We start from the raw sequence: 24,065 nt of genomic DNA on the forward strand, positions 1-24,065 counted from the left end.
ATCTTTGAGATACCAGAGAACTGGCAACGGTAAGTTAACACTGTGAGTTGCATATATTTTGGGACTGAGATCAGAATTACTTACCAAGTGGTGTGTTGATTAATGGAATATTAATTTTGTTGTTAGAAATATAAAAGACCAAGCTAGTGAATATTGAGAATTAGAAAACAACCATTTTTCAGAGGGTCCTCTTTTAAAGTTAGAATATGAGCTAGTAAATTAGACTGTTGTGCAGTCAGCACTAAAGGGTTACAGCAGAATGAGGCACAGCTAGATGAGGATGACCTTATTTAGTCAGTAAGGAGGAACAGCCCATGGATCAGAATAGGACTCTGTCCCAGCTCAGTGGAAAGAAAAACTGTGCAACTCTCATCCGAGATCAAACAACAAGTCCAGTCAGATCATTATCAGGGGATTTATGCAGATTGCAAGAGCAAATACTGTACACAAATCATTCCTCCTGTTGGACATGGGAAGCAAGAAACATGTGCACTGAAGAATCGATTCAGCATCATGACTCCCCTGCAGAATAACGGAGCCCAGAGGAAAAAAATAGCAGAAAGTGGAAGCCGAATGTTTAGAACCTCAGAGACAGAAAAGGTTGGTTTGAAAAGATAATTCCCAACCACAGAGGTAATTTTTTAAAAAGCTCACATTTTAAGAGGGTAGTTTTACAATAGGAATCAAGCTAAAGTTTGGAGTATTATGAAGAATTTTCTCTTTATGTTTTTAGATTTTCCCAAAGAAAGTTCTTTATAATATAAATAGCATATTATAAGTATAGTAAATTATAGATTCAAAGAAAATGCTATCAGGGAGAGATTCTCTCTTACAGTAACTCTCACTGGTAACTGAGATGAAGGGAAAATTCTGTTTATAATATTTTTAACTGTACTTTTATATTAATTCAATTACAATAATTGAAAATATCAGATTACAATTTTGCATCCAGAGATATTGAGAGCATATGGTAAAAGTGTATGTTTTATTGCCTGTCTCTAGTGTAATTAATGTATTGATAATTTACAGACTACTTCATTAGTGTGATTAACCAATTGAGAACTAGTAAACTGCTGAAACACCTAATCCATTGGTAATTTACTGATCACCTCCATTCAAATGACTGAACCACTTATAGGCTACCCAGTTAGTGAGATTAACACATTGATGACTTATGGATTGTTTTGTTAATGTGACTGACCTATCAGTAATTTATACAAAGTCTCTGTTAGTGTGGCTGATTCATCCAAATATGTAAACCACCTCTCCTGCATTTAACTTTGTCAAAGGGTGCACAGTGTAGCAGTTCTGTCCAACCTCACACTCATTTGGACAGAGCTGCCCATCAGCTTAAAACCCCAAAACTCCTGCCAAGCTCCTCTGCTTCACCACTTGATCCAACACATGCAGATATCCTCTGTGCCATTCCATTTTGTATGGAGGGATTTCCTGTGTTCATTGTTGCTACACATTCCCCACTTCCTCACCTTCAGGATACACCTGACAAACAATTTTACCATCTGGTGCAGGGAACTCAACTCCAGCAGGCTCTGTATTCAGAGATCCTTCCTAGTATCACTTGAAACCTTTTGTGGAGAGTGCTTCACCATGTAGTGACCTTTAATTAGTGCCAGGGCCACTTAAAAGATTTCCTGGCCATTTTGCAGCCTACCGGAAACAGTGTTCCATTTTGACACACAGTGTCAGAGGTTACAGCCTTTCTTTCACTACCTCAAGAGGCTGCTCCACAATTTTTATTTTCACTGCTTCCCCACACTGAGTGTCCCTTTTGGCTCTTACATCTGAGTTAGCAGTTGATGTGTTTAATGTCCACTAGAGAATTTAAGAACATAATCTGGTACAGTGGGAGTACTGCATTCTTGAAGTTCTGCCTTACGAATGAGGTCTCTTCTATCAACTCAGATAGATGTAAAAGATTCCTTGACACTATTCAAAGAAGTGTAAGGGAGATCTCCTGGTCCTGACCAACAATACTCGGAATAAATGTCTTGGTTATTAAGTTCATTGCTTGTTGTGAGATCATGCTGTGGGAAATTGAGTATTACATTTGCCTGAATATAATCGTGGCTGCACTTCAAAATCAGTAATTAATTGGGTGCAAAATGCTTTGTGGTATCCTGAAGATATTAAAGTTACTGCACTTTTCTAATTCTTCATTTTTGTCAACTGGTGAACAAGTTAAGCAGATTGGAGGTACTTAAAGGAATCTGCCCTTGGGCTTGGCATAAATAACTGCTCACCACTACAGGATGCTAAAGATTAGCAGGGAGGGCCTCTCAAACTGCTTAACCATATTTCAAACATTGTATGCCCAGCTGATCATCGAGTGGAAAACAGTTCATTTAAAACCTTCCAAAGCTAGTGGGCATTGCAGAACTGTTTAAAACAATGGGCAAAATTTTACAGCAGCAGGGTTTTACATTCCCACCGAAGCCAATGACGTTTAGAATGTCTCGCCGCATTTTACTGCCCCGTCCCTGCCGAAATGGGGGCCTAAAATTCTGCCCAGTAGTAATTTGAGCACACGTTTTTATTTTGTGCAGGGGGGGTCTATTATTTTTTTCGTGATGGCTTCCCCCTTGGAGCAGAGGGGACCCATGGTGTTGCACTGCTTGGCCAAAATTGGTTTAAATTTTGAATTCAGGTTGTAATATTGTTAGTACCAGTGTGGCAGCATCTTTTATTTTTACAGAAGCAAAAGATTGCAATAATGGAAATCTGAAATAAAAACCAAAATGCTTGAAATATTCAGCAGGCCTGGCAGCATCTGTGGAGAGAGAAACAGAGTTAACATTTCCAGTCTGTGATGTTAATGTATTTGATTTTAGCCCAGTTAACTTTAAAGCTTTTTATTTTCATCTTGCGATATCGGTTTGCACTAGTTTTTGAACATAGAATTGATCCCTGCACGTTTGCAATGATTTGAATGTGAAGGGCTTCAGGAAGAAAGTGCTGTAATTAATCAAACTAGCTAAATGACATAAATAAACAATTTCAAACTGGGAACAGTCAACCTGTATTTAGATTGGAACAAGGGAGCCGACACATGCTGTTATCACATGAAGAAGGTTGTTGCACTTTTACATAAATTCTGTTTTAGATTGCTATTGGGAGGTGGGTGGCTTATGGAAATTCTTACACCCACCAAAGGGCCAAAATCACCAAGAGACCTGTTAAGTTTGACACCTTTCTTTCTGCCTCCCCGGGACTTCAAGTCTTCATCAGCCTGATGCTTTAATTCTGAATATTAGGAAATTGAACATTGGGATTTCAGCAAAATTTGATGATCGGTATATGAGATCTTTGTGCCAAGCTCATTTGAAATATAGGGAAAATGCCCAGCCATGCAGTTAGTTTATAGATTTTGCTCCTTTCAAATTTGGAATTTGTCCATGAGAGCACCGTGAGTTATTTAACAATAGCTTGAAATACTGGTAGCTACTTGTCTGTCCTTAATGGTGTGACTATTTTGAAATGGAGAATTATAAATATCACACAGGCTTCCCCATAGGCTCAACATATAATCAGCAGTGATATCAGACCAGGAAAATCTGACCCCTAGTCCATACTGAGTTAACTGATTTAGCCATTGAAGTAGTAGGGACTCTGGAATTAGCTTTAGTACCCTGGGTTAGAGAATAGAAGCTCTCATTCCTGATCATTATCACGTGGGGGAAGTTTAATGATAAGATCAAGTTTGCCAGCAACACATCCTTTGATTGGATGGCCTTTTTTGATTGTCTGGACTCAGACATGAAGAAATGTCATTTGGACAAGATGCTGGAGGGTGCCTGGTGGCTATGGAATCATCCCCAAAGATAAGTTAGAGTTTGCATGGAAGGAGGACAGAAAATTGAAAGAAAGAACTTGCATTTATATAACGCTTTTCATGTTTTCAGGATGTCCCAAAGTATTTCACAGCCATTTAATTACTATTGAAGTGCAGTAACTGTTGGAATGTAGGAAAGCACATCAGTCAAATAGTGCACAGTAAGATCCCATAAGTTGTAATAAATAGGTTTCCATATAATATGCTTTAATGATGTTGGTTGAGAGATAAATATTGATCAGCATGCCAGGGGCATTCCACTGTTCTTCTTCGAATATTAACATGAGATGTTTACTCCCACTGGAAGAAGGAACAGGAAAACAGGGCCTTGATTTAGCTTTTAATTAGAAAGACTGAATTTGCATAAAAAGAAGGAAATAAGCCATCTAGCTGCCATAACACTAAAGGTACGAGCTTAAGGATAACTTTTCCTATACCGCATTAACACCAGTATGCAAAATACTTAGAGGATTAACATTATTTAGTCTTCTATTATGTTAAAGTGTCTCAGCTGAATTATTTTTAGAGGTCAGTGACTGTTGTTATGCTGTCAAACATAGCTACTCTTCTCTAACAGCAATATTACATAGCACTGAGAAGAATAACCAGGGAATTTTTCACTGATATTGGTTAAAGGAGGAATGTTGGTTATGAAACTGAAAGAATTAATTGTTCTTCCTCAAATAGTGCCATTATATCCACCTGAACAGTAATATAAGGCTTCAATTTACACCTCATTCCCAGTTGCACATCATTCCTTCAGTACTATACTAGGGATTCAGTTTAATTAAGCCTAGTCAATATTAATAAGAATTTTAGGAATACACTTTATGAATGTATGTATGTGTTACTTTATGAAAACCAGTCTCATAACTGAAACTGTCCTGAATGGCCCTTTAGACAATGTGAAAATGCTTTCCATGTGCTTAAAAGAGAAAGAGATTGTCATACAGTAAATATTTTTAATGATACAAATATCAATGTAACTGAGGTGTGAATTCAAAGATAACATTACATAAACAATGGCTTTTCATCTTCTGGGGCATGAGTTCAAATCTAGCCCAAATGATTAAATAAAAGCATCTTATCATGTTGCCAAACAATTGCAAACCATTTCATGCAGTGCCTGCAGTGACATTCATAATGTAGGAAGAAATGTTCCATTTCATTTTACTCAGCACAAAAATAGCTATATGTTTATTTGCTGTTCCAAGTTCATGGCTTGAGTGTTCTGTATTAGAAGCTTTGTACCAACACAGTTAAATTTCTCACTCATCAGTAAAAACTAAGATGCAGTGGCCAACTTGATGCACACTTGTAAAATATGTTTTGACTTGCTGCATATTTATTGAATCATTTCTATAAAGGAACTTTCATATGGTTATCAGCCTACATTTGGGAATAGCTCTTTAAGTTTGGTCATAAAAGGTTAACACTTTCAGAGATTGAAGAAATGGAAAAAAAATCACAGGGACAATACTAAAATTGCTATAACAGTCTCTTGTTAGGAAACATAATAAAATATGGGCCAAATTTAATATGTATGGTTGTACCAAATCCAATATTTATCATATAATTTTATAGGCGAGTTGCATTGGCAGTTAAAGTGTCAGTGACGTTAGCTGTGTTTAGATAACAACATTTGAAAGCATGTTCTTTGACCTTTACTAGAGCTTCAGCTTATTCTAGTTGATAAAACATTGAGTACATCAGCAATAAGGATCGAAAAAGGAATTTATTTTATTTATTTACTTACACACTTTCCAAGCCCACACTTTAGTTGTCTCATTAATAGTACATGCGGCAATAGGAGATTTATTTTTAAATTTGTGATGTCTAGGTGAAGGTCTAAGGTCCAAACTACTGTATGCTTGAAAAGGCTGAAAAGATATAAAGATGAACCTAAAAAGTATCAAATGATCTATGCTTGGATTTAAAAAGTTTGAATAATGAAGCAGGTAATCCTTGGTTTTGAAGTTCATGGAAGGAATGAGTGTGAGCAAAAAACTGCGAGATGTCATAAATTCAATGCAGGGAAATTATAATGAGGAAGAAGAGCGTCTGTAGAGGAACATAGGAACATGAATTGGCATTCGGCCCATTAAGCCTGCTCTGCAATTTAGACAGATCATGGATGATCATCTACCTCCAAGCCATTTCCCTCCACTATCCCCATATCCCTTTATGTCATTAGTATCCAGAAATCTATCCATTTCTGTCTTGAACATGCTCAATGATTGAGCTTCCACAGCCCTCTGGGGTAGTGGCACATTGACAGCTTAGAAAGAACACCAGAGAAAAGTTGAGGTGACCAGGGCAGTGTTAAAAAATAGTGTGTGGCAAGAAAGGTTGTGATGGAGAGAAAAAGGCCTGGAGGGTATGGATAAAATTGGAATTATCAGGACACAAGCTTTCTTTCATATTTTGCACAGAGTATGAGAAGGGTTTCTACATAAAGAAAAACAAAATAGCTTTGAGTCTAGTAGCTATTATGCAGTTAAACGCAATAACTATTTTCACACAAGGGGCTTGATTTTCAATTCGGGCTCTGGAACCTGATGCTCACATCATTTTCAGACCTGACCGCACTGCAGCTGTGTTGCAAACTTGACACTATCTTCAAATGCAGACCCCCAAATTGGGCTGGAGGTGAACTTGGCACTCAATTAGTGGCGCAGAGTGCTGCCAGGAGGCAGGAACTGATTTTAGAGTACAATCCTCAAAGGCAGAAGGCAGCAATGATGGGTCTTGCTTCAACCTTGCAGAATACAGGAGGCAGGAAATCCGAAGACCAATAGCCTCATGGAGCAGGACAAGTGGCCAAATGGTGATGAAAAGATACTAGACCCACTCTGTGAGAATTACCCTTTTTCCCCCAAAATCTTTTTTCTGCAGGAACATGACATAGTGCCATTTTACCTGACAGCTGTGCACTAACGTGCATGAGACTTTTCAGATTTGGTCATCTGCTATGTGAAAATTGCCTTCTGACCCTCCCCAGCCCATTAATAAGCACCTCAAGGAGTTTACCGGGCAGTTAATTGGAGGTGTATGGGTTGCCCCTACCCCACGCTCCCATGCACCACCCTACAACTGCCCTTGCTTTGAAAATAACAGAGCAGCTCAGAGGTGTCAGCTGGAATGCTATTTTCAAAGTGCGATTGGACCCAAACTTGCCCCCACTTGCGATTGAAGATGATCTCAAAAAACTAATCAGGTGAATGTTTAACAGTGGTGTTGATTGAGGGTGTAATGGTAACAAGGGGACCGGCAGAATTCCTTTTTTTCAAATAGTGTCACAACATTTTCGGTCTGAACTAATGGTTGCAGCTATACTTAACACCTCATAGAAAGAATAGTACCCCCAATAATGTACTGCAGTAGAATGACAAATTATAGATGATGGCCTGGAGTCTTCTCAAAGCTGCCCCTACTCCACCACCGTAACTTCGCCGGAGCAATTCTCAGGCAATTCTGGATCTATGATTTTTATTCCTGGAGTGAAGAATTGACTCATAATTCTTTTGACCCAGAGGTAAACCTGGTACAAATGGAATAAAACAAACAATGCTAGTAAAACGTAAATGCGGTTATTGGTGGCATTTCAGTCCCAGGTCCAAAAAGTGTCAAATGCTATCATTGTTTCAGTTGTATTCAGTGCAATAAAGGCATGATTATTGGAATCAGTGTGGGTACAGCCTGTAAAAAAATTACTAGCTTAACATTTGTCCATAGTGAATGAGTTAACAATGACCAGTACTGGAAATATGTCAATGTCATCTTTTTATTAATATGTTGGATTTGATTTTTGTGTCTGGAAAATGTTTGGTAAAATATTGTAGGTTTTAAATCAAATCTCACCAAAACACTGTTTTCTCAGTTGTGTGCCAAGGGAGGGACAAATGGTTTCATTGTAGTTACTCTGGATTCTGGGGTAAGTTGTGAGGCCCAGCTGGGATGGATCGTTTTATTTAAACATGCCTTTCCTTCTGTAGGAGTACTGGATGGCATGGGCAAGAACACAGTTAAGCTTTTTTAAGTTGTGGTTTAGGGCACATGAGAGGGGCACTGTTAGAAACCAATTTTTGTTGACTTGTGGGAGTGGGAAGGAGGCCACAATATTGTGCTGCCTCAAACAATGACTCTTCCGACCCATAAAAATTCAGGTCTTGGATGTCAACGGTGGAACATAGTTTGCCTTTTATACGTTAATGGGTGGCAATGATGAGATTATCATGTGGCTATTACTGATGACACATTTACGATATAAGAATGTTGTCAGGTCACTCTGCTCTATTGTAACGGGGACTAAATGCGGTTGATGATTTTTATTTTAGTTACTTGTTTATATACAATGAGAACAATATCAACTGCCCCATTATTCCCAGTTCTGTCTAAAAGTAAAATAATTTACAAAATTATTTTATTAGAAATTTAACATTGCCGTGGTCTCTTGAAAGCTGAGTGGGTAGAGGTTGCAGTCATTGTGACTCCAAAGACTAGAAAGCCTAAATATCTATTCCTGGGGCTGAAATTTACCCTGGGGCAGGGTCAGGCCGCTAATTGGCTAGAGGGAGCCTTTCACCCCATCAGGGAGGAAGGTCTGTTTTTGAGAGCTGCCAGTGAATCAAATAGCTGGCAGTTCTCTTGTTCTAGCAATGCCATCAGGAGTGGTCCCCACTGCCAGGGCTACAGGCAGTTCCAGAAAGGGGCATGCAATAACGGAGCTGAACTTAAAGATAAGTCCGGTTCTCATTGGGCCAGGCAGGCAGACCCAGATGAGGGAGCTGTGGCAGGGTGGGTGGGCAGGATTTTCAGGGTGGGAGTGAGGGAAAACCTAACGGGTGAGAATTGCCTTGGGGGATGTTTTCTTATGGGCACATGAGTGCCGAAAAGGAGGCAATCCTTTACCTAGCCACCAGTTGGGCTGGATACTTGGGCCTGAATTTTTCAGTCAGCGGGCAGGCTTGACAGGAATGGGCGGGGGCGAGCTGCCCACATTCGGCTCCGTGCTGCCATTTTATGTGGGCAGGCCAATTAAGGCCCACTCAGCGTAAGACGTGAGCAGTAGTGCTCAGTGCTACCTGTGCGGGCTGGGTGGAGGAGGGACAGTTGGAGCCAGCACTCTTCCACGCATGCTCGCGAAAGAGGGCTTCAATCTCCCTGAGGCACAAAGCTGCCTCAAAGAGATTGAAGTGCTATTGAAATAAATAAATAAATGGAAAAAAAAAATTTAAACATGCCCTCTCATGTGACTATGCCACATGAGATGGGACATGTTTTTACATTTCAGAGAACTTTTTTACTTGATTCATAAAAGCTTTAGGAAACCAATCCTGCTTGTGGGTGAGGTTCCCTAAAAAATGTAAAGGCCCGCTTGGACCTTATCCCTGCCTGCCAACCTTAAAGTTAGACAGGCAGCTTAAACAATACACTAATGAATTCATTAATGGCCTTATTAGGCCTATCAGTTATCAGTGGGTGTGTAGCCGACTCTGCTGTGTGTCCGTCGAACTAAACATTGCTCGACAGTGACATCGGGACACATGCCTGATGTCATCACATGTCATTTTACACGCCTGTGTGTAAGGGCCCATCCCCGCCGACTGAAAAATACAGGCCTTGGTGCCAGTTCCTGGCCCCCCCCCATCCCCCCACGGGTAAAATCCCAGCAGTTGTGGGAGGAGGCCCATAAATGGCCAGTAATTGGCCACTTAAAGGCCTTAATTGGCCCACAGGCAAGCCCAACACTTTTCCCATGCTGAAAAAATTGCATGTAGGATGGCAGGCAGTGGGTACAGTGCCATTGCCATGCTACCCAATTTTACAGGCCCCCACCCAACATCCTGCATCACAAATTCCAGCCCTGGGTTGTGGTTGGTTACCTGATCTCAGATGTGGAAAGCAGTGGGGTTTTAGAGTTGGTCTTAGTGCCTGTGTGCTAGGATGGGGAAAAATGGTAGATCATGGGAGCATCAAAGCCAAGGCCAGTCCCATTCTCATCTGGCATGCCAAGGCTCAAACTTTTCCAACAGAGCCATTGATCAGGAGATCAGAGATGTTAATTCTGCTTGATCTTTTTCCCTCTCTTGTTCAGGGATCAGGGACCAATTGTACCATCCCGGCTACTAACTGACTGAAATCACCCAGTCCAACACTGGGAATTAAAATTTCTACCCTCCTGGTATTTTTAGCTCTGTGCTCCATGAGTTGACGTGTTTAACTGCCACTGCATTACAATTAGAGGAATGGCACCTTAGGAATTCAATGTGTCACCATGTAACAACATGTGACATGGAAAGATTGCAGCTTTCTCTTGTAATTGATCGCATGGCAAGTTGCACAATTTGATATAGGTGCCCAGCAGAAGTGGGGTGTTTGGACCTGAGAAAGGGAGGCAAAGAAGGGACAAAAAAAGGAAGTTTTTTCACTTTCTCTGTGTTGCCCCTAGCAATCAATTCAAGAATAGTAGAGCCAGAGGCTTTGAAACCTCCTTCTTTGTCAAAAAAAATTACATGCCATGGAGTAGGATGAGAGTAGGGAAGCAAAGAGAAGAGTGAGAAGGTTTGGGTGGGGGTTCGAGGCAGGGGTGGGGGGGAGCTAGGGAAGGAGAATAAGCCATAATGTACAAAATATGAAGCAACATTTTCCCCCCGTCAAGGGAGGAAGGTGCGGGAGCGGGCGGGTTCCCTATTGGCATCCCCAGTTGGGGGCGCGCCGCCATTTTACGTGGCCCACCCAGCGTGATGTCCGCCAGGAAGCACTATGCACTCCCTGTGCGGGGAGGGGGGGATTCCCTGAGCTGGGAGTGCATGTGAAAGAGTGCACAGATCTCTCTGAGGCAAAGTGCTGCCTCAGGGAGATCGGCTCAGGTTTGAAATGTTAAATAAAGATGAGAAAAAAATTTCGCTGCCGTGTCCCCTCATGTGACACTTGTCACATGAGTTGGGACATGTCCATAACTTGTATTTTAAAATATTCTGAAATTTTTAAATCCCTCATGAAACCTCACCCCACTCGTGAATGAGGTTTCATGCTTTTTCAGAAGCCCGCCAGGGCTCCCGGTCTGCCCACCAACCCTAAGGTTGGATGGGCGGGTCTATTAATGACTTCAATTACTTTTTTAATAGTCTTAACAGGCTGTTGACAGGTCGGTGGGTGTGCAGCCGGGCCAACTTGAGAATGTAAATGACATGGGGTGACGTTGGGACGCTCTACGTCATTTTATGCGTCGGTGAGCGGGCCCCGCCCCCTGCTCTCCGACCGGAAGATGCAGCCCATGGAGTATTTCTTCTTTTTTACTCATCTGCATGCAGCATCATGGTTAAGGTAGTAAGTAGCTCAACCATATTGACCAGACCTGATCTCTGTTTTGTTCTGATCTCAGCTGGGGCTAACAATTTAAATGTTACAAATGGCCTCTGTGAAAAGTTTAGGGAAGTGAAGGTCTTACAAGATTCATTCTCCTGATAATCACTTGCTTGAAAATGTGCATGGATGGGCATCAGGCGGGGATAGGATTGAGCTCATCCACGATGCACCCTAACACTGCCAACTGATGCACTGTCAACATTGTCTCAGCTCACACATGAAGAATGGCCACATAGCAGAGGTACCCAGGCAGTCCTGCTGTCTGTGGAACTGAAACTCCAGTTCAAGTCAATACTTTTCAGAGATGAAAGGAAAAAAGAAAGAAAAGAAAAAGCAATTATTATCAGAAGAGCTCAGTTTGGTGCCTGATGTACATACATTTCAGTTCTACTGTTGAAACGAAGAAAACACTTTACCTTCCTCTCTATGCTTGCGGACCTGTTCCTTTAAATGTTGGCAGGAAGCTCTGCTCCTTTCCTTGGTTTTACTGGCAGGAAGTGCTTAGAGATTTGCTCCCATCACCCTGTTGCTGGGAAGGTTTCATTCCCTCTACTACTATATTTGCTTAAAGGTCCAGGGACCCCATGCCGAAAGAATTTGTGAAATAACTTACTGTTTATACATCAAGGAGGTGAGCATGGAAGGAAGACATTGTGTTGGTTTTGCATTACAACTGAAGTTATAAATCTATATATTTTTTAGAATTTTAATAAAGCATCTTTAAAAAGCCCAAATATTTCAGTTTAATGTTTCATTTTAAATGGTGTTAAACTAGTGCTCATAAAAGCTCACTTCTAACACTTGAGATTGATTGACACCAAGAACAAATTGCAACGTGTCTGTGGTACATCAACTGTAGTCTTTGCTGTGGCATGAATTTACACTTGAGGCCAACAAGGTAGCATTTCAGTGGAATTTTTGAAGCTGGAATGAATTTTAACTGCGCATTCATGCAGACGTCCACTGGCCTTCCAATGGTTTAATCAGTTTATTCAGGAGGGACCTGAGTTATACAGGTCCCATCATTAATTTATGCTTCGTTCGTTGATCTCAGCGGGGTAAGAATGGAAGTATGAGAATTTAGCTCAATGTCCCTATGTTAGGGAATGTTCCTACCCTTGAATGCTAACCAGTGACCTGGACGGTGACAGTTCAGTGGTCACCACATTGCTGAATCAAAGAAACCTCAAACATTGCTCTGGGTTAAGATGGAAATAGGAGAAGTGTTCTCTCAAGACCCTTGGTGGGTAGGGCTTTCTTATAATTGGCCATCCTCCTATTTCCTCTGCACACAGCTTCTCCTTTCTGCCTGTACTCCAACTCCTTGTCATGCTGCAGTTCAAGAGGAACTACAAGTACAACCCTTGCAACTCCAGCAAGCTTTCTGTATTCAGAGAACTCCTCTGACCCCCTTGTCAGGATGCAGCAGCACTCCTTTCAAAGTAGCAAAGTAGTACATTTTTGCGGATGCTAGAAACATGAAATAAGAACAGAAAATGCTGGAAAATCTCAGCAGGTCTGACAGCATTTGTGGAGGGAGAAACAGAGTTAATGTTTTGAATCTGCATGACTCTTCAGAGCTGAAGAGAAGTGGAAATGTGATAGAATTTATACTGTTTAAGTGGGGGTAGAGCAGGTAAAGCAGGATAGAAGGTCACTGATAGGTGGGGACTTTGTCAGTCTCTCCTTAGCCCCCACCGATGTCTCATCTCAGAAACATTTGCAAAGTTTCAGGATAGTGTAGAGTCCAACAGGAGATGGGGTCTTTCACACTCCCCAGGGAGTTGAGTGTCTTTTTGTTTCCATCCTACTTGGGGGGAATGCAAGCTGTATATTGTAGCTGTCTGCCAATCTCTGTTGTCTTCAGATGGTTTCAGATTTTATTTTAAATCCAGCCAGAAAAAAGAAAAATTAGAAATTGTATCTTTAAAAAAAAATCGTCTCGTAGCAATTGACAAACGACAAATGTTTTGACCTTCTTACTCATGCTATTTTGCTTCAGTATGACTTTCTTGATGTTGAATCAGCAGTGAATAAAATGTTAGCATTCAATTTTCTGAAAACTTTCACCATAGTAGTGGTCTATCTCTCGGGCAGAATTTTGCCCTCGTTGGGCGGAGTCGGGTGGGAGCGGTTGGGAAGACAACTGCTGCCTACGATCGAGGCCAGACCGCAATTTCACGCTGGCGGGCCAATTAAGGCCCCCCCAGCATGAAGCATGTGCTGCAGCGCTCAGCGCTGAATTGCTTTTAAGCTGTATACACTGATGTTTATTGTTTCCTTGTGAGTTTGAAGTCAAGCCATAATTAACAGTAGGTAGAGCAACAATGAAGGAGGTGAGGGAACAGTTAGCTGAGTTGGTTGATGTATGGATCAGATCAACGCCAACAGGGTTCAATCCCTGTTCTGGCTGAGTTAGATGCAGGGGGAGGTGATGGTGTAGTTGTATTGTCGCTGAACTAGTAATCCAGTGATCCAGGTAATGGTAGGATTCAAATTAGAATTCAATAAAAAATGTGGAATTAAAAGTCTAATTATGTTACCTAATCTAACAATGTTAATGACCATGAAAACCATTGTTGTAAAATCCATCTGTTCACTAATGTCCATTAGGGAAGGAAATCTGCTGTCTTACTTGGTCTGGCCTGCGTGTGGCTGCAATATGGTTGACTCTTAAATGCCCTCTGAAATGGCCCAGCAAGCCAATCAGTTGTATTAAACCGCTACAAAGCCTCAAAAAAGGAATGAAACCAGATGGACCTCGGCACTGGAAATGACAACTCACAAGGAAAAAACTCCGCCCTGTTGACCCTGCAAAATCGCCCTTACTAACATCTGGGGGCAAGGGCCAAAATTGGGATGGTTGTCTCACAGACTAGTCAAGCTACAGTCTGACATAGTCATCCTCACGGAATCATATCTTACAGATAATTTCCCAGACCCCACCATCACCATCCCTGGTGTATCCTGTCCCACAGGCAGGACAGACCAGCGCGGTGGTGGCACAGTGGTATAAAGTCAGGAGGGAGTTGCCCTGGGGGTCGTCAACAAAAACTCCAGACCCCATGAAGTCTCGTGGCATCAGGACAGTCATGGGCATGGAAACCTGCTGATTACCACGTACTGCCCTCCGACAGCTGATGAATCAGTGCACCTCCCTGTTGAACACCGTTTAGAGGAAGCACTGAAGGAGGAGAGGTTGCAGGAAGTCTCTAGGTGGGACTTCAATAATTTCAATGTCTACTGACTGAGCTGGCCGAGTCCTACAGGACTTAGCTGCTAGACTGGGTCTGCAGCAGGTGGTGAGGGAACCAAAAAGAGAGAAAAAGTTTCTTGACCTCATCCTCACCAATCTGCCTGCCACAGATACATCTGTCTGTGACTGTATTGGTAGGAGTGACCACCGCACAGGTGTTGTGGAGACGAAGTCTCACCTTCACATTCAGGATACCCTCCATCGTGTTGTGTGGCACTATCACCATGCTAAATGGGATAGATTTTGAACAGATCTAGCAACTCAAGACTGGGCATCCATAAGGCATTGTGGGCCATCAGCAGCAGCAGAATTGTACTCAAACACAATCTGTAACTTCATGGCCTGGCATATTCCCAATTATACCATTGCCATCAAGCCAGGGGATCAACCCTGGTTCAATGAAGAGTGCAGGAGAGCATGCCAGGAGCTGCACGAGGCATACCTAAAAATGAGGTGTCAATCTGGTGAAGCCATAACACAGGACTACTTGCATGGCAAACAGCACACACAGCAAGTGATAGACAGAGCTAAGCGATCCCACAACCAATGGATCAGGTATAAGCTCTGCAGTCCTGCCACATCCAGTCGTGAATGGTGGTGGACAATTAAACAACTCACTAGAGGAGGGTCCACAAATATCCCCATACTCAATGATGAGGGAGCCCAGCATATCAGTGGAAAAGATAAGGCTGAAGCATTTTTTACAATTTTCAGCAAAAGTGCCGAGTGAATGATCTATCTTGGCCTCCTCTGGAGGTCCCCAGCATCACAGATGCCAGCCTTTAGCCAATTCGGTTCATTCCATGTGATATATGAAATGGCTGAAGGCACTGGATACAGCAAAGGCTATGGGTTCTGACAATATTCCAGCAATAGTACTGAAGACCTGTGCTCCATAACTTCCCACGTCCCTAGCCAAGCTGTTCCAGTACAGCTACAACACAGGCATCCATCCGACTATGTGGAAAATTGCCCAGGTATGTCCTGTAGACAAAAAGCAAGACAAATACAAACTGGCCAATTATCCCCACCCATCAGTCTACTCTTGAGCATGAGTAAAGTAATGGAAGGGGTCATCAACAGTGTTATCAAGCAACACTTGCTTATCAAAAACTTGCTCACTGAAGGTCAGTTTGGGTTTGATCAGGGCCACTCAGCTCCTGACCTCATTACGGCCTTGGTTCAAACATGGACAAAACAGCTGAAAATCCGAGGTAATTTGAGAGTGATTGCCCTTGACATAATGGCCACATTTGACCGAGTGTGGCATCAAGAAGCCCTAGCAAAACTGGAGTCAATGGGAATCGGGGGAAAAATCTCCACTGGTTGGAGTCATATCTAATACAAAGGAAGATGGTTGTGGTTGTTGGAGGTCAGTCATCTCAGCTCCAGGACATCACTGCAGGAGTTCCTCAGGGTAGTTTCCTTGACCCAACCATCTTCAGCTGCTTCATTAATAACCTTCCTTCCATCATAAGGTCAGAAGTGGGGACGTTCGCTGATGTTGCACAATGTTCAGCACCATTTTCAACTCCTCAAATACTGAAGCAGACCATATCCAAATGCAGCAAGATCTGGACAATATCCCAGCTTGGGTTGACAAGTGGCAAGCAACATTCATGGCATGAGTGCCAGGCAATGATCATCTCCAATAAAAGAGAATCTAACCATCGGCAATTGATGTTCAATGGCATTACCATCACTGAATCCCCCACTATCAAAATCCTGGGCATTACCATTGACCAGAAACTGAACTGGATTAGCCATAAAAATACTATGGCTGCAAGAGCAGGTCAGAGGCTAGGAATCCTGTGGCGAGTAACTCAACTCCTGACTCCCCAAAGCCTTTCCACCATCTACAAGGCACAAGTCAGGAGTGTGATGGAATACTCCCCACTTGCCCGGCTGTATGCAATTCCCACAACACTCAAGAAGCTTGACACCGTCCAGGACAAAGAAGCCCACTTGATTGGCACCACATCCAGAAACATTCACTCCATCTACCACCGATGCGCAGTAGCAGCAGTGTGTACCATCTACAAGATGCATTGCAGGAACTCAGCAAGGCTCCTTAGACAGCACCTTCCAAACCCACAACCACGACCATCTTGAAGGGCAGGGGGAGCAGATAGATGGGAACACCACCACCTGGAAGATCCCCTCCAAGTCACTCACCATCCTGACTTGCAAATATACTGTCATTCATTCACTGTTGCTGGGTCAAAATCCTGGAACTCCCTTCCTAATAGCACTATGGGTACACCTTCATCACATGGACTGCAGCAGTTCAGGAAGGCAGGTCACCACTGCCTTCTCAAGGGCAACTAGGGATGGGCAATAAATACTGGCCCCGCCAGTGAAGCCCACATCCCATGAGTGCATAAAAAAAGGGCCTGCCTTCGTGCCCTACCCATGGTGAAAAATCACAGGACTTTGCAGTGGTTCAGTCAATAGTCATTAAGGCTGAGAACCAAAGAAGAATCAGAACAACAACAATACGTAAAAGTTAGCGTGGACCAGAGTAAGGTGCTGCAGGCAAGGGAAAATGGTATTGAAAAAGTTAAGTGTGAACTTGTAAGAGACTTGGGCCTGGATGTTCATAGAGTTGGGCCAAATTCAGAGGCCTCTAAAAATGATGGGTAGGACCCAATTCCAGGATTCTCATCTCCATTTGTGCTTCTGACAACTTTTTATAGCACTGATTAAGGGTGGGGTTGAAGCTTGCATCCAGTATTCCCACCTTGTCTCCATTGCAGTGGTGGGCATTTCAAACCCCACTAGAACCCACAATTTCAATGGAACAGGACCCATTCTGTTATTAGGCATGGTCCACAGCACCTCAGATAAGTCATGAACTATGGGGGGATCCCTGGTCCTGAGTTGGGAACAAAATAAAAACAGCCATTCAACATTCCCTTTGAAATACATTGCCCGCTTACCTTCTCATAAAGCTGTCAATCACACATAGCCATTCATAGTATTAATGACAAAAAGCTTTAATCCACTTTACCTTTCTTAATTTTGTTTAAATAAACACAGGTGCAGAAAAATCTCTTGAAAGAAAAATCATGTAAGGTAATAAAGATGTCAATCAAATAAAGCTAGTACTTCTTTGCAAGCTGTTTCAACATTACATACTGGGTTGAGTGCATTAGTCATTTTTGGAGCTCCGCCAAGCATTCAAAATGAAGTCATCTGGAAAAACAGATGTCCACCATCTGCCCAGCTTGCTTTATTGATGCAGTTACCAGATAGTCTCACTACATTGAAGACACAGCAAGGCTTAAAGGAGCGAGAGAAAGCGCAAGAGACTTCAGAAACACAGCAAAGCTTAAAACAATGATGAAGAGAGTGCAAGACTTTGGAGACACATCAGAGCTTAAAGAAGCAAGAGAGAGCAGAGAGACTTCAGAGACACAGCATGACTTAAAGAAGCAATAGAGAGCGCACAAGACTTTGAGACACAACAGTCTTAAAAGAGCAAAAGGGACTGTGAGAGACTTTGGATATACAGCAGGGCTGAAAGAAGCGAGAGAAAGAGATTTCGGAGAAACAGTGAGGGAGCAAGAGATATTGGAAATCCTGCAGGGCCGCTGCCACACCAAGAACCAGCCTGTGGGTTCAGAGCCATGTTTGGAAAGAAAAATCAAGATGTGACATCATAAGGAAGCAGGTTGGTGATTGGCTGGTGATTATATCCTATTGATCTTACTTAAACTAAGGAATAAACTGGTGAGTCTTATTTTTTTTTTTAAGTAAGGTTTTCTACTACTAGTAAGTTGTATTAACTATTAGCAGGGTTTATCAGCATGAATAAGTTTTATTACATTAGTAAAGGTTTATTAGCAGTAGCAATGTTATTAACAGATAAATGAATGACAAGGCTGTTCCAACTTCTAGAATGCACATCTTGTGTTATGTGGGACCTTCAGGACACTTCTTGTGTTCTGGACAACCATTTGTGCAGAATGTGCTGTTGGTTGCAACAGCTTGAGGTCCAGGTTTCAGATTTTGAGCAGCAGCTGGCGTCACTGCAGTGCATCTGTGAGTTGAGAGTTTTGTGGATAGCACATTTATAGATGTGGTCATCCTGCAGCTGAAGATATGCAGGGAGAGAGGGACTGGGTGACTGCTAGACAGTCAAAGAGAAACAGGCATGTACTTTTAAAACATCTGAAATAAGAGCAGAAGTAGGTCATTCGGCCCCTTGAGCCTGATCCACCATTCAATAAGATAATGGCTGATCTGTTTGTGTTTTGAACTCTACATTCCTACCTACCTCCGATATCCTTAGACTCTTGTTAGGCAAGAGAATTCTGCTTAAAAAATATGCAATGACCCCGCCTCCTCTGCCTTTGGAGTCACGCAACTCTGAGAGAAAAAATTTCTCCTCACCTCTGTGCTAAAAGAGCAACCCCTAATTTTAAAACAGTGCCCCCTAGTTCTGGACTCACCCACAAGTGGAAACATCCTTTCCATGTCCGATTTGTCAAAACCATTCAGGATTTTACATACTTCATTCGAGTCACCCCTCACGCTTCTAAACTCCAGTGGAAACAAGCCCAGCCTGTCTAACCTTTCATCATAAGACAGCCTGCTCATTCCAGATATCAATCTAGTAAACCTCTTCTGAACCGCCTCCAAAGCATTTACATCCTTGCTTAAATAAGGAGACCAAAACTGCACACAATATTCGAGACGTGGTCTCACTAATACCCTGTATAATTGAAGCAAAACATGCTTGCTTTTACTTTTGATTCCTCTCCTAATAAAGGTTAGCATTCCATATCCACCTTAATTACTTGCTGTACCTGCATACTAAATTGGTGACTCATGCAGTAGAGCACCTAGATCCCTCTGCACCTCTGAATTCTGCAGCTGTTCTCTGTTTTATTAATACTCTGCTTTTTTATTCTCCCTGCCAAAGTGAACAACTTCATATTTTCCGACATTATACTCCATCTGCCACATTTTTGCCTACTCACTCAACCTATCTATATCAGTCTGCAACTTCCTTATGCTCTCTCCATGACGTACTTTCCTACCTACCTTTGTATCATCTGCAAATTTAGCTACCAAACCTTCACTCCCGTCATCTAAGTCATTGATGTAAATTGCAAAAAGTCGAGGCCCCAGCACAGGCATCTGCAGGACTCTACTCGTCACAATCAGAAAAAGCCCCATACTCTGTTTTCTGCCAGCCAGCCAATCTTCTGTCCATGCTAATATGTTACCCCTACACAATGAGATTTTATTTTCCACAATAACTTTTGATGTGGCATCTTATCAAATGCCTTCTGGAAATCCAAGTACAGGCTCCCTTTATCCACAGCACATGTTACTCCTTCAAAGAACTCCAATGAATTGGTTAAACATGATTTCCCTTTCACAAAACCATGTTGACTCTTTCCAATTAACTTGTTTTTTCTAAGTACCCAGCTATAACCTCCTTAATGATCAATTCTAGCACCTTACCCATGATAGATGTTAAGCTAACTGGCCTATAGTTTCCTGCTTTCTGCCTCCCTCCCTTCTTGAATTATAAGGGTTATATTTGCTACTTTCCAATCTGATGGAACCTTTCCAGGATCTAGTGAATTTTGGAAAATTAACACCAATGCATCGATTACCTCATTAGCTGCCTCTTTTAAGACCCTAGGTTGAAGTCCAGCAGGATCTGGAGACATGTCAGCCCGCAGCTCCATCAGTTTGTTCAGTATCACTTCCCTAATGATTGTAATTTCACCAAGTTCCCCTCCCATTTCTCCTCTTGATTTACAGCTATTACTGGAATGTCCTCTATAGCGAAGACAGAAGCAAAATATTTGTTCATTTCTTCCACCATTTCCTTATTATCTGCTATTAACTCTTCATTGTTACCCTTTAGAGGATTAACACTAACTTTACTTATTCTTTTCCTTTTTAATTATCTATAGAAACTCTTTCTATCTGTTTCTACAATTCTAGCTAGCTTCCTCGCAATCAAATTTCTTTCTCTTGATTAACCTTTTGGTCATTCTCTGCCTTTCTTCATATTCTGACCAATCATCAGACCTACCACTCATCTTTGCGCGTTATATGCTTTTCCCTTAAGTTTGATACTTTCCTTAACTTCTTTAGTTAACCATGGTTGGTGGGCTCTCCCTTTAGAATTTACCTTTAAGCTGGTATTTCCGTGTCTGGCGGTGTTGGGTGTGTTCAGTGGCGTGAGTGGATAATATGGCGCGATCGGTTTCACAATGACGTGAAACCAGTTTGCGATCTCCTGTTCAGCCCGCTGATGGCAGGCTGTGTTTCCTGCTATCAGGCATCAGGAGCCTCATTATAATACATCAGTATATCATTATAAGGCCAGCCTGCGGGACTCAACACCCCTTGCTGGGTCATCTGCCCATGTTGACAGGAAAACATGCTAATGTGTTCCACAACAGCACATCAGCAATGTGTACCTGGCAGGCTGCACTTTGTCCAGGACTTCAAGGCTTGTTTGCCTACCTTTCTTCGGTTAGCTCACACAGTCATCGGCACCAGGCTTCACAGAGAGCACCACATCACTTTTGGGGGGGCTCATGGCAGGTTTCTACCTACCAGACCAGCCATATGTGGATGGCTTTTAAATGGCTGCAGGGCTAGGGCTTGCTTGGGGAAGAGGGAGAAGTGGCCTCAGGCAAGGGAAGAGGCTGCACTGGAGAAGAAGAGCATCCCATGGTGTGTGTGGGGGCACATGTTGATCTGTGCAAGCAGCCTCAAGATGGTGAGGGCTGAGGAGGCAGTATCTAGAGGAGATGAGGCCAGACGGACATGTGAGGGTGTGTGCATGAGAATGGATGGTGATGTCCCTTGAGCTGGTAGTGAGTGAAATGCCAGTGAATGTGTGATGGGCTTGAGTGTGTGATTTTAGAGTGATGAGATGGTTGCCTTACCCTGACTGCATGTATGAGATCATTCATCTTCTATCTGCAATGGGTGGCCAATCTCTTCTGTGCAGCATTGGCACTGACCACTGCTGCCACTGCCTGCCATGCTGGATTGATGATGTCGTTACCCATCCTGCAGCCAAAGAGGAGGTAGAGGACATTGCGGCAGGCCTCCACAGTGTCCAAATGGCATCCCAGTGACTTTTTTTATTCATTCATGGGATGTGGGCTTCGCTGGCTGAGCGAGCATTTATTGCTCTGCCCTAGTTACCCTTGAGAAGGTGGTGGTGAGCTGCCTTCTTGAACCACTGCAGTCAATGTGGTGTAGTTAAACCCACAGTGCTGTTAGGAAGGGAGTTCCAGGATTTTGCCCAGCAACAGTAAAGGAGCAGAGATATATTTCCAAGTCAGGATGGTGAGTGACTTGGAGGGTATTCCCATCTATCTGCTGCCCTAGTCCTTGTAGATGGTAGTAGTTGTGTGTTTGGGACGGTGCTGTCCAAGGAGCCTTGGTGAATTTCTGCAGTCCATCTTGTAGATGGTACACACTGCATTAGTGGTGGAGGCAGTGAAAGTTTGTGGATGTAGTACCAATCAAATGGGCTGCTTTGTCCTGGATGGTGTCAAGCTTCTGAGTGTTGTAGGAGCTGCACTCATCCAGACAAGTGGGGAGTATTCCATCACGCTCCTGACTTGTGCCTTGTCGATGCTGAACAGGCTTTGGGGAGTCAGAAGGTCTCAGGATTTCTAGCCTCTGACCTGCTCTTGTAGCCACAATATTTATATGGCTAGTCCAGTTCAGTTTCTGGTCAATGGTAACCCTCTGGATGTTGATAGTGGGGATGTCATTGAAAATCAAGAGGCAATGGTTGGATTCTCTCTTGTTAGAGATGGCCATTGTCTGACACCTGTGTGGCGTGAATGTTACCTGCCAATTGTCAGCCCAATCCTGGATATTGTCCAGGTCTTGCTGTATTTGTACATGGACTGCTTCAGTATGTAAGGAGTTGCGAATGGTGCTGAACATTGTGCAATCATCAGCGAACATCCCCACTTCTGACATAATAATGGAAGGAAGGTCATTGATGAAGCAGCTGAAGATGGTTGGGCTGAGGACACTACCCTGAGGAACTCCTGCAGTGATGTCCTGGAGCTGAGATGACTGACCTCCCATCAACCACAACCATCTTTCTTTGTGCTCGCTATGACTCCAACTCCAACCAGTGGAGATTTTTCCCCCGCTTCCCATTGACTCCAGTTTTGCTAGGGCTCCTTGATGCCCACATATGGTCAAATGCAACCATGATGTCAAGGGAAGTCACTCTCACCTCACCTCAGGAATCCAACTCTTTTGTCCATGTTTGAACCAAGGCTGTTGAGGTCAGGAGCTGAGTGGCCCTGGCGGAACCCAAACTGGGTGTCAGTGAACAGGTTATTGCTAAGCAAGTGCTGCTTGATAGCACTGTTGATGACACCTTCCATTACTTTATCAATGGTCAAGAGTAGACTGATGGGTGGGGGTAATTGGTAGGGTCGAATTTGTCCTGCTTTTTGTGTACAAGATATACCTGGGCAATTTTTTCCATAGCCGGGTAGATGCCAGTGTTGTAGCTGTACTGGAACAGCTTGGCTAGAGGCGTGGCAAGTTCTGGAGCACAAGTCTTCAGTACTATTGCTGGAATATTGTCAGGGCCCATAGTCTTTGCAGTATCCAGCGCCTTCAGCTGTTTCTTGATATCATGTGGAGTGAGCCGAATTGGCTGAAGACTGGCATTTGTGATGCTGGGGACCTCTGGAGGAAGTTGAGATGAATCATCCACTTGGCACTTCTAGCTGAAGATTGTAGTAAATGCTTCAGCCTTATTTTTTGCACTAATGTGCTGGGCTCCTTCATCATTGAGGGTGGGGATATTTGTGGAGCCTTCTCCTCCAGCGAATTGTTTAATTGTCCACCACCATTCATGACTGGATGTGGCAGGACTGCAGAGCTTAGATCTGATCCGTTGGTTGTGCGAGCACTTAGCTCTGTCTATCACTTGCTGCTTAAGCTATTTGACATGAAAGTAGTCCCGTGTTGTAGCTTCACCAGGTTGACACCTCATGTTTAGGTATGCCTGGTGCTGCTCCTGGCATGCACTCCTGCACTCTTCATTGAACCAGGGTTGATTCTCTGCTTGATGGTGATGATAGAGTAGGGGATATGCCGGGCCATGAGGTTACAGATTGTGTTCGAGTACAATTCTGCTGCTGCTGAAGGCCCACAGTACGTCATGGGTGCCCTGTCTTGAGTTGCTAAATCTATTCAAAATCTATCCCATTTAGCATGGTGATATTGCCACACAACACTGCAATATATTGTCAAGGTGGGACTTCTTCTCCACTGTGCGGTGGTCACACCTACCGCTACTGTTATGGACAAATGTATCTGCGGCAGGCAGATTGGTGACCATGAGGTTCTTCCCTCTTGTTCGTTCCTGGAAAACACGCCTCTTCCATGGCAGGAAGGCTCTCATTCACCCACCGTGTCTTCACCTTGCTGCTTCATCATGCCTGGTGCCATATTTAAAGTTCAACTGCATGCACACATCTCACACATATCATTAAACCTGGGGGGTGCAGTGTTTTTGCCTTTTGTGGACTCCTTCCCTTCAGTAGTCACGGGCTGGGAGCA

At 43.0% G+C, this 24,065-nt stretch overlaps 1 protein-coding gene across 2 annotated transcripts in view; it reads left to right on the forward strand.

Annotated features, from left to right (window-relative positions):
• The first annotated feature begins 302 nt into the window (after positions 1 to 302).
• Positions 303 to 24,065, forward strand: part of arhgap20b (Rho GTPase activating protein 20b) — a 121,775-nt gene continuing 98,012 nt past the window's right edge. Inside the window, exon 1 of one of the 2 annotated variants that reach the window (XM_041196233.1) lies at positions 303 to 633. Coding sequence is in view for 1 of the 2 variants with exons in the window: in XM_041196232.1 (XP_041052166.1) it covers positions 514 to 600 (87 nt within the window). In the remaining variant the exon portion in view is untranslated. The remainder of the gene's footprint in view (positions 634 to 24,065) is intronic. The other variant, XM_041196232.1, reaches the window with a different exon arrangement.

The sequence above is a fragment of the Carcharodon carcharias genome, chromosome 9 (genome assembly GCF_017639515.1).
Source record: "Carcharodon carcharias isolate sCarCar2 chromosome 9, sCarCar2.pri, whole genome shotgun sequence".
Classification (NCBI taxonomy): Eukaryota; Metazoa; Chordata; class Chondrichthyes; order Lamniformes; family Lamnidae; genus Carcharodon; species Carcharodon carcharias.